Source organism: Trachinotus anak, unplaced genomic scaffold, assembly GCF_046630095.1.
Source record: "Trachinotus anak isolate AG129_WGS33_773 ecotype Australia unplaced genomic scaffold, CSIRO_AGI_Tana_v1 ptg000028l, whole genome shotgun sequence".
NCBI classification, from domain to species: Eukaryota; Metazoa; Chordata; class Actinopteri; order Carangiformes; family Carangidae; genus Trachinotus; species Trachinotus anak.
Window position 1 is genome coordinate 17,194,436 of NW_027273879.1, and position 12,318 is coordinate 17,206,753.

A 12,318-nucleotide genomic window follows, 5' to 3' on the forward strand; every position below is an offset into this window, starting at 1 on the left:
ATATATATATATATATATATATATAAATACAACAATATATATAATACAAACAAGCAGACTTGTTCATATAAACAACAATCAGAGTGTTTATTCAAATGCATATTTCAGATACAGGACAATAAGATGAGAAAACATATGCTCATAAGTGCAAGTTAGAAAAGAGATTATATAAAACAGCTACACCCCAAGTCAGTAACCAAATTTTTAAATTGGCCTGTTGGTATCAGCGTGTCAGGTCTGAGTCTGTTCTGTAAATGATTCCAGACAAATGGGTCGTGATATCTCGAGGCTGTCCTACCAAGACTGGTATTTACTTCTGGAACATGTAAAGTCAGCCAGTCCTGAGAACGTGTATTAAAAGCAGAATGTCTTGGGCACGGGAGTAAATAAAGGTTAATCAAAAACATATTGCGATGTCATATGGCTGTCAGTTGGTTGCTTGCAGAGCCAAAAAGACAAGCAGGCTGTAATGTGTTTTTTTTGGATGAAAAGGAAATTAGTTCACTCAAGCATAAGACCTGTTCTCTAACACGGCTGTAATGATGGGAGATGAAATTGCAAACAGAGAGACACAAGATATTTTTACCCTTTAATCATAGCTGGATGCTGTGTAATATATTTTTTTAGTTCACCTTTAATGTTTTCTATTTCACATGTGAAGTTTTGCTTTGTTCCTACATTGCCAAAGAAAGAACAACACTTCAGTGATAATGAGCCTTTTTTGTAAAACCTTTAATTATGAATGTGTTGTTAAATATACATTATCTCTTTTCTTGTTTTAACAGGTGCCCTGCGGTACACCTGCCTTTCAGCATGGCTGAACATGATATCCCAAAATCATCAGTGACTGCCAACTTAAACTATGAATACTTGTCATTTCTGTTAAGCTTCCCTGGACTAAATATGACAAACTGTGGCAGCGTTTCTTTTTGTAAATATGCCACTCTGCCAAGGAAGCCTGGCCAAGGCCACGTGATCAGTGGAGAGTTGGAAAGAACCACAGCATCTGCAAATTAACTGGAAGAGCGAGTGTGTGCAGCATAAACAGCTTGTATCTCCTGCATTAGGAGGAGCAGGAAAAGGCAGAGGGCTGAGCCTGTGATAACTGAGGAACAGATGTGACATGAGTGTTGGCAAGCTGCAAGACCCTTAACAACTTCAATGCAGCCAACAGATTACAATGGTTCCTGCTGAGAACATGAGTGTTTTCTCCGCTGCAGATCATTGTCCCAACTGCAGCTCCTCCACATACCCAGAGGTGGATGTAACCAAGGTGGTGGTTCTGGGGATGGTGCTGGTGGTGTTTGCAGTGTTCGGGGTCCTCGGCAACATTGTGGTCATCCTGTCAGTGTTGTTCCACCACCACTGGCGCTCTGTGACACATTACTTCATTGCCAACCTGGCAGCAGCAGACCTGCTGCTCAGCTCCGCCGTCCTGCCCTTCTCCGCCACCTCAGAGGCTCTCGGCAGATGGGTGTTTGGCCGCTCCTTCTGCAGCGTGTGGGCCGCTCTGGATGTGCTCTGCTGCACTGCCTCCATCCTCAGCCTGTGTGTGATCTCTATCGACCGTTACTTGGCTGTCAGCTACCCTCTGCGCTACCCTGCTATAGCTACGGGCCGGCGAGGCCTGACAGCGGTGGCTGCTCTCTGGGGACTCTCAGCTGCTATATCTGTGGGCCCCCTGTTTGGCTGGAAGGAGCCCGACCCGGAGGATGAGACCGTGTGCCGGATCACAGAAGAGCCCGGCTACGCCTTGTTCTCAGCATTAGGATCTTTCTATATCCCTCTGGCCATCATCCTGGCCATGTACTGCCGTGTATATATTGTGGTGAAGAGGGAGACCGATACCATCAGGAGGGGCAGTAAGGGGGAAGGGGTTGAGACGGAGGGGGTGGTGCTGAGGATACACAGAGGGAACGCTGCTCAGACGGGGAGGCAGGAGGATGACGAGGGGACCGAGAGGCATAAACGCTCCACCTTTTCCCTGCAGAGGCTACTGAAGTTCTCAAAAGAAGAGAAGGCAGCCAAGACTCTTGGCATTGTTGTCGGGTGCTTCATTCTGTGCTGGCTCCCTTTCTTCCTGGTCTTACCCATCGGTAGGTAACTCCTCACCTCTTCTGCTCTGAACCTGACACAGCTCCAGTTTGTACCTCTCACGTAGTTTTTAATATTCAAGTCACAAAGCTAAGTGTCTGTTTTTCTGATGGATAATTCTCTGGCAATATTTCAAAAACCCAGACAGCCATTTAAGAACACATAGTGCTGTTTTGAATATGTTTGTAGAATAAAAATATTCTGTCTGCAGCACAGTAAAAAAACTTTTTAACCTGTTTCCTGAATTCTTAATAATTTGCAGATGAACGCATCATTAGATACAATTATCTAGATTAACTGTTACTGTCCATGAATATAAATGTGTTATGGTGTTTGAAAATATAAAATTACATTAAAGAACAACTTAAAAACCAGTGACTGAACCTTGCTGCAGTGATGTAGAGGCTACTTGAGGATGTGTCATGTGTCAGGTGTGTTCGTTTTTCAACCTCGACTGACTTGATAGTGCAGTTGACTGCAGGGGTGGAGTATGAAGAGACTGCCGCCCTGCAAACTGTATACATACTGTTTGCTCACCCAAAAGCTGGTCTAAAACATTTTCAGGCCAGACACAAGTGTACATTGGTCTTTTGACACACATGAAATTAAATCAGGGTAACGTTTTATGAAAACATCGAGGGCGATGGCTCAAGGTGTATGGGGGCAAAGTCAAGAAATACCTGCAAGAGCAACACTTTTAGACTAGAGAGAGAATCAGAAACAAGGCTCACCATGTTTCCAAGAGGACGAAAAGAAATCTAAAGGATAGAAATATGACCTAGAACGGCATTACTACATTTACATCACAAACTCCTGAATTAAACTGTTTTTACAGCTTACTAGCTGATAACTTTGTCAATGAGGATATTTGCACTTCCAGATATCTGATGCAGGTGCATTGGAGAATGTCGTCTTGAAAGACAGAAGACCCCACACACTGTTCTTGCTCAGCAACAACACAACAAGAGTGCACAGAAATCACAGCCAATGACTGAAAGGGAGATTAATTGTCACACACTTTGGCACACACAAAACAGGGGTGGAGCGTCATCTATTTCGTGGTTATAAGAACAGTTTAAATCACTTCTGACGGAGGTCTAGAGAGATTAATAAATTGTGATGCTGAGCAAGAGCAGTGCGCAGGAAATGAAAACTACAGTGTTGGTGCCCATGTGTAAAAAATGAGCTGCTAGAAGGAGGAGATCAACTAAATTGTATCCCCTCTGGAAGACAGAACCATGGGAGATAACAGATCTGAAGTTGTTAGAATAAAAACGTACAACACGTCATGTATGTCAGTGAAGCCTTAAGCCAATCAGGGCAAAATGCTGTTGTCACAGAGGTGGGTCACAGTTGGTTCAGCTGGAGGAGAGCAACTGCAGAGCCTGACTCAGAAAACTGCAGCAGCCTGGCTCCAGTGAGATTTTACAGTCATGTGACACAGTGATGTTCTGCAGTGTTGGTGAAAGTCGGACTGTGTTCCTGACCAACATGCATTGTTCTAAGACCAGCATGCATCACGTTACATCAGAGCTCCGCAGTGCCGTACCAAGTCAAACGCACCTATAATACCAAGGCATGAAACTTCCTACCAGAGAGGGCGTAAACACTGCTTTTCAGTCCAGCCATAGATTAATGTACGTACTAATAAAACATTTCAGTTTTGATGATCACACAGAGTGAACAAGGGGATACGTTTCTACTATCTTTGTTTGGATGCAGAAAAATTTAGGAAACAATTACAGCAGAAAGTGCATACTTCAAACCAATCTGGGTTTGTGGAAGATTTATCTTTCAGAATAAAATAGTCTGAATGTAACGATGAAACATGAGAGACACAAACATGGGCTTTAAAATTATCTGATATTGAAATTTTGAGTAAATAATATATTTTCTGAATCTAAAAAGGGGATTTTAATGATTCAAAAATTAATTGCTGTCATAATTAGAGAGGTTTAATGATTTCTTTGATGCTGCTTTACTATATAAAATGTGAATTATAATTTTAGCAAAAGCAAAACTGAACTAATTGAAGTTGATTCTGCTGTTGCAGTAAAATTTCTCAGTAGGTACGAGCTTCAGTTCACAACATCAGGAGCTCAGGAAATAGGTAAATTTCCACTAAGCCAGGCAGTCTGAACTTTTATCTTTGATAAATGACACTTAGATTTTGTCAGACTCTGTCGAAGAAGATTGTAACAGTGATATTATCCTAGATGTAAGTAACCATTGTGAGGCCTAATCTCAAATCTTAATTGCCTCCGAAATAACTCTCATGGCTTGACTGAGATAAGTGACTGTCAGAGTGGACCAGTGGGTATTTAAGGGTAATAGTTTGTCAGCAGTTACCTCCCAGGTCACAAATGGTGAGATTATTGTTGAAACGTGTTCGCTCACACAAATTCTAATCTTGCTGAAAAAGGAGCCTATATATTATACAAGATGGAGGAGACATGGATTAAACACATCATCTGGACAAATAATGTGTGTTACCTTTCGCCCTTTTTTTCCAGTGTTTACATTCATAACCAGCCATATTAAAACCTGAATGTGTAATCCAAATGTAAACAAAAGACTTGGGATGACAAAGACTGGAAGCTGTCGACTCTCCTAGACTGGATAACAGGTGTTTTAATACAGGGTTTAACACTATACAATAAGTAAATCTAAATTATTATACTCTGACAAAACAATACCGACTCAAGGTCAACTTACTACTGTAGCTTTCTCCATGGCTTTCACCTGTGCCACGTAGTTTTCATCACTGGATGGAGTTTACCCTGTTGTCATGGAGCTGGATCTGTTGACACGTGAGGTTAATAGTTATGATTTCATCCTTATTAACTGTAGGACTTTTCTTTTGAAAGCACCAGAAAAAGGTAGTAAGTGGACCTTAAGTAGGGATTTGCATTGTCAAACTAATGTTTCTAATGTGATAACATTCATTACTTAGCACTATAAGCGCAGCTGAGGCTGATAAATGTCACTGGTTTTACACATAATTGATCATAAAGTTTCAATTTTAATCTGATGATGGGACAAGATTTATTACAGTTCATCCTGAGGGGAACATGAATTTTGTATTATTGCAATCCATGCAATAGTTGTCTAGATACTTAACAACAAATCATGGTGGTGCCAGAGGGGAAGTCAGGGGATCAAAGTCTTCAGGATTCATCATCAAGTCAAAATGAATATGCCAATCCATCCAGAAGATATTGAGAAAACTTTGACCAGCTGGTGGTGCTAGAGGAAAGGTCAGGGTATCACCAAAGTCATTAGGATGTAGGTTCTGGGCACCATGAATATCTGTACCAAATTTAATGACAATCCATTGAATAGTTGTTGAGATATTTCAATCTGGAGCCACACTGTAGATCTCAGAGCAGCCCTCCTGTGGAGACAACTACTGTGATACAGAAGCTGTTGAAACATTCATATAATGTTGCTTGATGACACGTTTTACTCTGAGCACAACATCAGGCAGGACCATCCTCCCTCCCTACCACGCCTCAATTCCTCTGCTTGAGTTTCTCAGAAGGGACATTAAGAAATTCAATTACAAGCAACCAGACAGACCAAATGAAACACCAGATTGGAGCAGAATAGGCTTCCACTGCGAGATGAAATGGAATGAACCAAACTATTGCTCGCTCTTATGAAAGCTGTTACAGATAACAAGTGTGGGGCTTAATGGGCTGTAATGCTAGGAGGCATCCTCAGTCACCCGGCAGACGGTCATCCGAGAATAGTTATGCATTTCAATTGAGACAGACCTTCATGGCTCACAGCACAGCGCTGATTCAAGCTCTGAGGCAATGATAGTCTGAGATTCCCAGACAGGGAGTTTGAAAAACCACTGAATATTTGATTTTTCATTTTTCCTGAGCTCTTCAGATGGAAAGCCTGTTTTGTGTTGAAGCACTTAGGGGCCGCCCACCTTTAACCGCAGGTGCAACCATGCAGCCATCACTTGCACAGTATGTTTACTGAGCTCATAAAAGGAGGTGGCTCCAGCTCCATGCAGTGTACAGTATGTGAAGCTGCTATGAAGCACTGCTTAAATCAAAATTGGAAAAAAATCGGACCTGTGACTGGAATTCAACAGCTTTTGTTTTCTCCACCAAGGAGGTAGATGTTTTTGGTCTTGCGCTATGAGCTTGTTTGTTAGAATAATATCTACAAACCTGCTCCAGGAATTTGAATGGCTCTGTGAAAATGAATTTAGTTCATGTGCCACTCAAAAATGATAATTCTATGATTTTAGTTAGTTTCATAGTTTCTGGTCATCATCTCAGATGGAAGCAATCTTTAGCCCAAGAAAAATCAATCATGCCTGGGTCCATTTTCATTTTCATTTTCAATTTTTTATTTTACAAAACATTTTTTTGGCCACACTTGGTGGTAATTGGTTTAGATAAGCTGCCCTACAAATGTTATTCTTTTTTGTTTTGATACATAAAAGTGTTTTCCAATAATTTATTTCCAAATTTCTGGAGGGTAGACTTTTGTGTAGAAGAGTGTGCACATTACAACTCTGAGTAATCATGTAAAATGTAATAGCATCAACATGAGTTTTCCTATAAACAGACATAATTTCTGTTGTGTCTCTCACCAAAATACAGTGTGTGTGTGTGTGTGTGTGTGTGTGTGTGTGTGTGTGTATCTTTGAGGTTATGAATGCATTTCCATCCTCATAAAACATTTTCAGGCAAGTTTGAAAAATCTGTATTTTTAATCCTACATGTTTTACATTTTGGATGTATTATGGGAACTGGATACTGAAGTCAAATTATGGGACCCACTGGTTCAAATAAAAACTGATCACCTAGCACATAGGCCAAAAAAGTTTTCTAGTTCCTGGGTTTTTGTTGTGTATTGTGTAGCCCACTGCACATGCACATTTGTGTTTCTCCTGGTGGCCCTGCCCATGAGTTTTTTTGGGTGTTTTTTTGCATTCATATATAACTCACCCGTTTAAATTTTCTGAAGTCTTAAAGTTTTGCATGAATTAATGCGTAGCCATTTTGACTGACAGGTGGGTGAGTGTACGCTTGCCACAAACTGGCACGCACCAAAGTCTCGGCTCTGCATGCACCCCACCTCTTTGCCCCTTTTCACATTACCTGGAAGTTAGTTGGAGTCAGGCTCTGCCAAGAGGACAACGGTGGAGCAGCTCACTCTCGGGTTCAACACCACTCTTCAGAAACTTATGGGTGACTTCACAGAGGCTACATCCATTATATACATATACATATATGGTTGATGATTGAAACAGAAAAGGGTCTCCTGTTGCCACAAAGTTTGAAGCACACTGTTGTCTAAAATATCATCGTACACTGTAGTAAGATTCTCCCCAAATTGTTTTAACTCCGTTGTCAGTTTGAAATTTTAAACAATTCTTCCTTATTTAATTCATTATGTTTACATATATTCTCTAAAATCAACATGATTCAGACTTCAAACTATTGTTTAGTTTATTAAAATACTGTAAAGTCAGAGGCCTGTTCAGCCTTGAAAGATAAATGGGCTGTCTTAAGTGCTTTCAGGTTCTTTCTGGAACATTAAGTATTAGTGTCTCTTTTCATTCATATTTTGATTTATGTCTGTTTGTGTGTGTTCTCTAGGATCCATCTTCCCATCCTGTAAGCCCTCAGAAACCATCTTTAAAATAACCTTTTGGCTGGGCTACCTCAACAGTTGCATTAACCCTGTTATCTACCCGTGCTTCAGTCGGGAGTTCAAGAAGGCCTTCCACAACGTGCTCCGCGGTCGCTGCCTGAGAACTGCCAAACCTCAAGGACACACCACCACCCATGTGTCCAGCTCAGGCCCAACAGCTAATACCTCCTATCCCTCAGTCCAAAATAGAGTCAGTGTTTCCTCATGGTGTTGCTGCAGGGCCCTGCCAACCTCATCATCATCTGTTGATGGTCCAAATCAGGCTCAAAGTGCACAAATCCAGAGTAAGAGTCTGCTGAAGGCCTGGTGTTTCTCAGCAAGTCGAACTCCAGTTCCGCAGAAGTCCTCCACTCACGGATCAGCCAAGGTCTTACGTCTTTCTTTTGGTGTTAAAGGAGAGGCCGTTTGATTGGCATGTTGAGGCAATGTAGCAATTGTGAGTATCCAATCTTGTACGTCAGTTTTGCCTTGGGGAAACACAATATGTAAAATCTTCGTCATATATTCCTCAGAGGCATCAGAGTACAGGGCCAGCTGAAAGTGGCTTTCCTGCAGAGAGAGCAGAAGGCAGCTCTGTTGAATTAAGGCTTCATGTACATTTAAACACCTGGAGTGTCAAATAAAATGTGTCTTGGGAAGGTGAGTGAAATATTTAGGATACAGTCTACAGCAACCGAGCTACTCTGTTAATGTAAAAATGTTCAAGAGGAGCTGCTCAGCCAGTAGAAGACTCTGAAGTATGACTGCACATGAGAGACTTATGGAAAAGAATATGTGTTAAAACCTCTTTGGTTAAAAAAATTCAAGTCATTTTTGCAAGTATGGACACAAGGTTAGTATGGATAACCATCTGTGTTTGGCAAGGAATAAAAGAGATAATAGCATCCTATTGAAATCGGATTATGAAAGAACCCCAGAGACATGATTTCTTTAAATACCAGTGGTATTTCTGCAGATTGCACAAAATCCCTAAAGGAAGAGACACTTTTACATGAATTCCAAAATAATTAACATTCACTGACTGAAAAAGAAGAAGCTGAAGTACAAGTGTGCATATTATATGTGTTTTAAAAGAGACTAAAGAAATGACAGTATAACCTTTCAACATGATACAAGATTGTAAATGTTGCATACAGTAAACATGTTCATTTTGTGTTTTTGTGGTGGCTGTATCAGAGACTTGAATGTTTGACATCATGAAAAAGTGTCAGATGCTTTTCTCTTGGTCTTGGTGATGGACTATTTGTGACTACTGGTTTCCTGCCAGTACGGTTCTCCAGGGCTGTGTCCTCCCCATGCAAGCACTGGAAAATTACACCATTCTCTGTCTGTTTAAAACTGATGCATGAACAATTCAGTCAGCAACTACCTGATGTATTTGTTCTTCTTTTGTGAAATGCATCTGTATGTTGTCATTAAAGCTGCATTAGCTGATTCTTGGCCACTAGAGTGCAGAATAAGTCACAGCCCTTATGAATCTGTTATTGCTTCAATCTCTTTTTCGCTCTGGTTGGATGTCTACCAACTCCCAAGGAAAAATCTCCCTCTTTAGCCAGATTTTCCACTTTCTGTACGAGCCTAGTCACTTAATCTACCATTTGGTGCCAGGCAGTTTATCCATGCCGTAAAACCAAAACAATGAGCTACAAGAGGCCAACAATTTGAGTGGGGGCTCACTGTGTGGGTGCACTATTCTCACACTTTATCTCCACTGAAATGCAATATAAAATATAAATGGCAGAAAAACAAAGTGCGTGGGAGTGTGTAGTTTTTTTTAATTTAACTTTAAAAAGTTAGTTTGGAAGCATCTTACCGTCATCTGTTTGTAGGAGAAGAAAGACATGAAATTGAAGTGTATAAAGCATATGAATGAAGTGTAATTTACTGATCAATGTCATTGGTTAAACTGTTAACAAAGTGAAGGACAAGGTTGCTGCAAGGTTTATACTGAGGACACCCGTCATTATCCAGAAAGCCGTACAGGCACATTTCTTAATGGAATGTTAATTAAAACCTTCTTCTTCTTCTTCTTCTTCTTCTTTTTCTTCTTCTTATTTTAGTGTGACTGTACAAAAATGTCCATCTGTCTCTGCTTTCTAATCAAAACACATTACTGTGGTTTGTTGGTATTCAGTTCACAGAATAGCAGTATGATCACCTCTGTGATGTGTACAAGGTACCCCAAATATAAAAGGTGACATTTTGAAAGGAATATTCATCTTGAAGAAACTAAACTGCTGCATCCTCCAGGTACCTCGTCCCACAGTCCAGAGACATGCAGGTCTAGGTTCATTGGCAACTCCAAATTGCTCATAGCTGTGAAAGGTTGTTTATGTCAGCCTTGTGATCAATTGGCGACCTGTCCAGTGTGAACCCCGCCCTCGCCCAATGTCAGCCAGGATTGGCTCCAGCCCTCCGTGACCCTAAAAAGGAGTAGCAGTAGGCTAATGAATAAACTGCTGTAATAGAAGCTATAAAAATATATTACTGCAACCTTTAAAAAGGGTGAAAGATTATCATAAGTAGACCTTCATCAACATTGGGGGGGGGGGGGGGGGTTCAACGAATGAGTCTCAACAAAAACTGAAAGCTTTACGAAGGGTAGATTTCATTGCAGGTCGATTGCATTGGATTGCATTATATCCTATTGATGTCTATGGTGTGCCAACTCACTCTCTGTCTTTATTAAAATGAGCTGGTTTCATTAATTATCAAAACAAAGCCCACCGTATCACATTAATTCATAAAAATACATGATTCGACCTGTGTATAGATAATGTGAGTGTTTCATTTAAAAATCATGTCATGAACATTGATTAACAGCCTTAAAGAAAAAATGTTCCAGTTGTCTTTATCTAAAAGTTGTCACACGTTTCTTCTTAGCTCCTAATCCTTTGCTTTCCCCAGTTATGAACAGAGTTGTTTTTCCTTTGCTGGGCTTGGATTAAAGGCATTTTTTTTACCCCTAAGACATCGTAACAGTGATGAATACCTGAGAATGCTTATCTGTGAAATGCAGGTTGTTGAAGAATTTCTAGAAGACAAATGATTTGTCACTTCACAGTCACCTAAGGTTAGGGCGCCGTAAGACGTTTCCATCATTCTACATTACTGTTTGGGGTTTGTACAGTGACATTTTGTACACTAACTGCTCAAGAGGATAATGTGTCTCTTTAAACTCTTGTAAACTCTGTAAGCTCCAACTATTTACATTTATGTAGCAACTAATAACTAATAAACATGCAGCTCTCATTTTTGGAGATTATGCAGCCAAGGACTCAATGTTATGCTGCATTAGGCAACAAGAAGCTGAAGAAGATATGTTGACATTTCATTAGAGAGGCATGACTGAATGCAAAATATATATTACTAAATACTATGACATTTCATGCCTGGACAATCACATCTATATTTTTTATATTCCTTTCACAATATTTCCTTCTTTATAATGTCTGTGTGTCTTCATACAACATTTATTTTCATCTTCAGTGACTATTTTTCAAGTTTGAATGTTAAACCAACATACACAATACACCATCCTTGCCTTTTCCTGTTAAAATTCACAGCTTGACACTGCAGCTGCTGTCTGCTATTTGCTTTTAAAGGGAAAAGAAACTTGAAAACTAATGATTCATAACAAAATATCAGCGCCAGTAGAGGCAAAAGTGTCAAAATCACTGCTTGTTTTCTGTGTATGTGCGCACATCCAAGCCCAAATGAATTTGTATGAGCGTGTGTGTGTGTGTGTGTGTGTGTGTGTGTGTGTGTGTGTGTGTGCACCTGTATATGGTTTAATGTGTTTGTAAAGAGCAGTCAGGCTGTGTTGTGTCTGCTTCCATCAGCTCAGATATTCATGGAAATTCATGGAAATAAATGCATCAGATTTCTGTTAAACATGCGGCTGTCATTTTCAAAAACATTCAAACAGTGTTGCTGCGGCTGTCATATTAAGGCAGACACTGTCATGATAAATGGATCCAGGCTCCCATTACTGGAAAGACAAGCCTGTGCTCTGTAACCTAATCAGTTGACTTGGCAAAGTGAAGTTTCATTACAAATGGCAATTATGATTAATAACGATGTTGAACAGCAAGTGAAGCAGATGATGAGAACTGCATCTCCACCCGGAAGTCCAAGGCCTCATTATTTCTGATAAGGAAAATATGGTTTGCGTTGCGTCGAACTGGAAGACTTCCCTGAAACCTCTTCTGAGTTTTCTCTCCTTGCAGTTCTTCCAAGTCTGAAATTTAATTGACTCTTCCCACCACACTGATAACTGAGAGACGAATGTGGAGAAATGCCAACACCTAATCCACCCACTGCTGAAGAACTTATGAAACCCTCATATGCAAAATGCTTTCAGGTGTAACATCATAACACAGGTGTGTGCACTGTCTGAGCAAATGTGTTAGAATCAAAGGTGCAGTGCTGCCAGAGCGCAGCAGACGCCATTTTTTTCTTCAAGCCGTGAAATAAAATAAGAGTTATATACATTTTTAGACACTGAAGATCTGATCATCACTAAAGCATATGTCATACTAG

At 40.4% G+C, this 12,318-nt stretch overlaps 1 protein-coding gene across 1 annotated transcript; it reads left to right on the forward strand.

Moving 5' to 3' along the window:
* The first annotated feature begins 793 nt into the window (after positions 1-793).
* Positions 794-10,177, forward strand: adra1ab (adrenoceptor alpha 1Ab). The gene is made up of 2 exons (XM_071466248.1): positions 794-2,096; positions 7,722-10,177. The coding sequence occupies exons 1-2, from the start codon at positions 1,181-1,183 to the stop codon at positions 8,183-8,185; spliced, it is 1,380 nt and encodes a 459-aa protein (XP_071322349.1). The 5' UTR covers positions 794-1,180; the 3' UTR covers positions 8,186-10,177.
* The last annotated feature ends 2,141 nt before the right edge of the window (positions 10,178-12,318 follow it).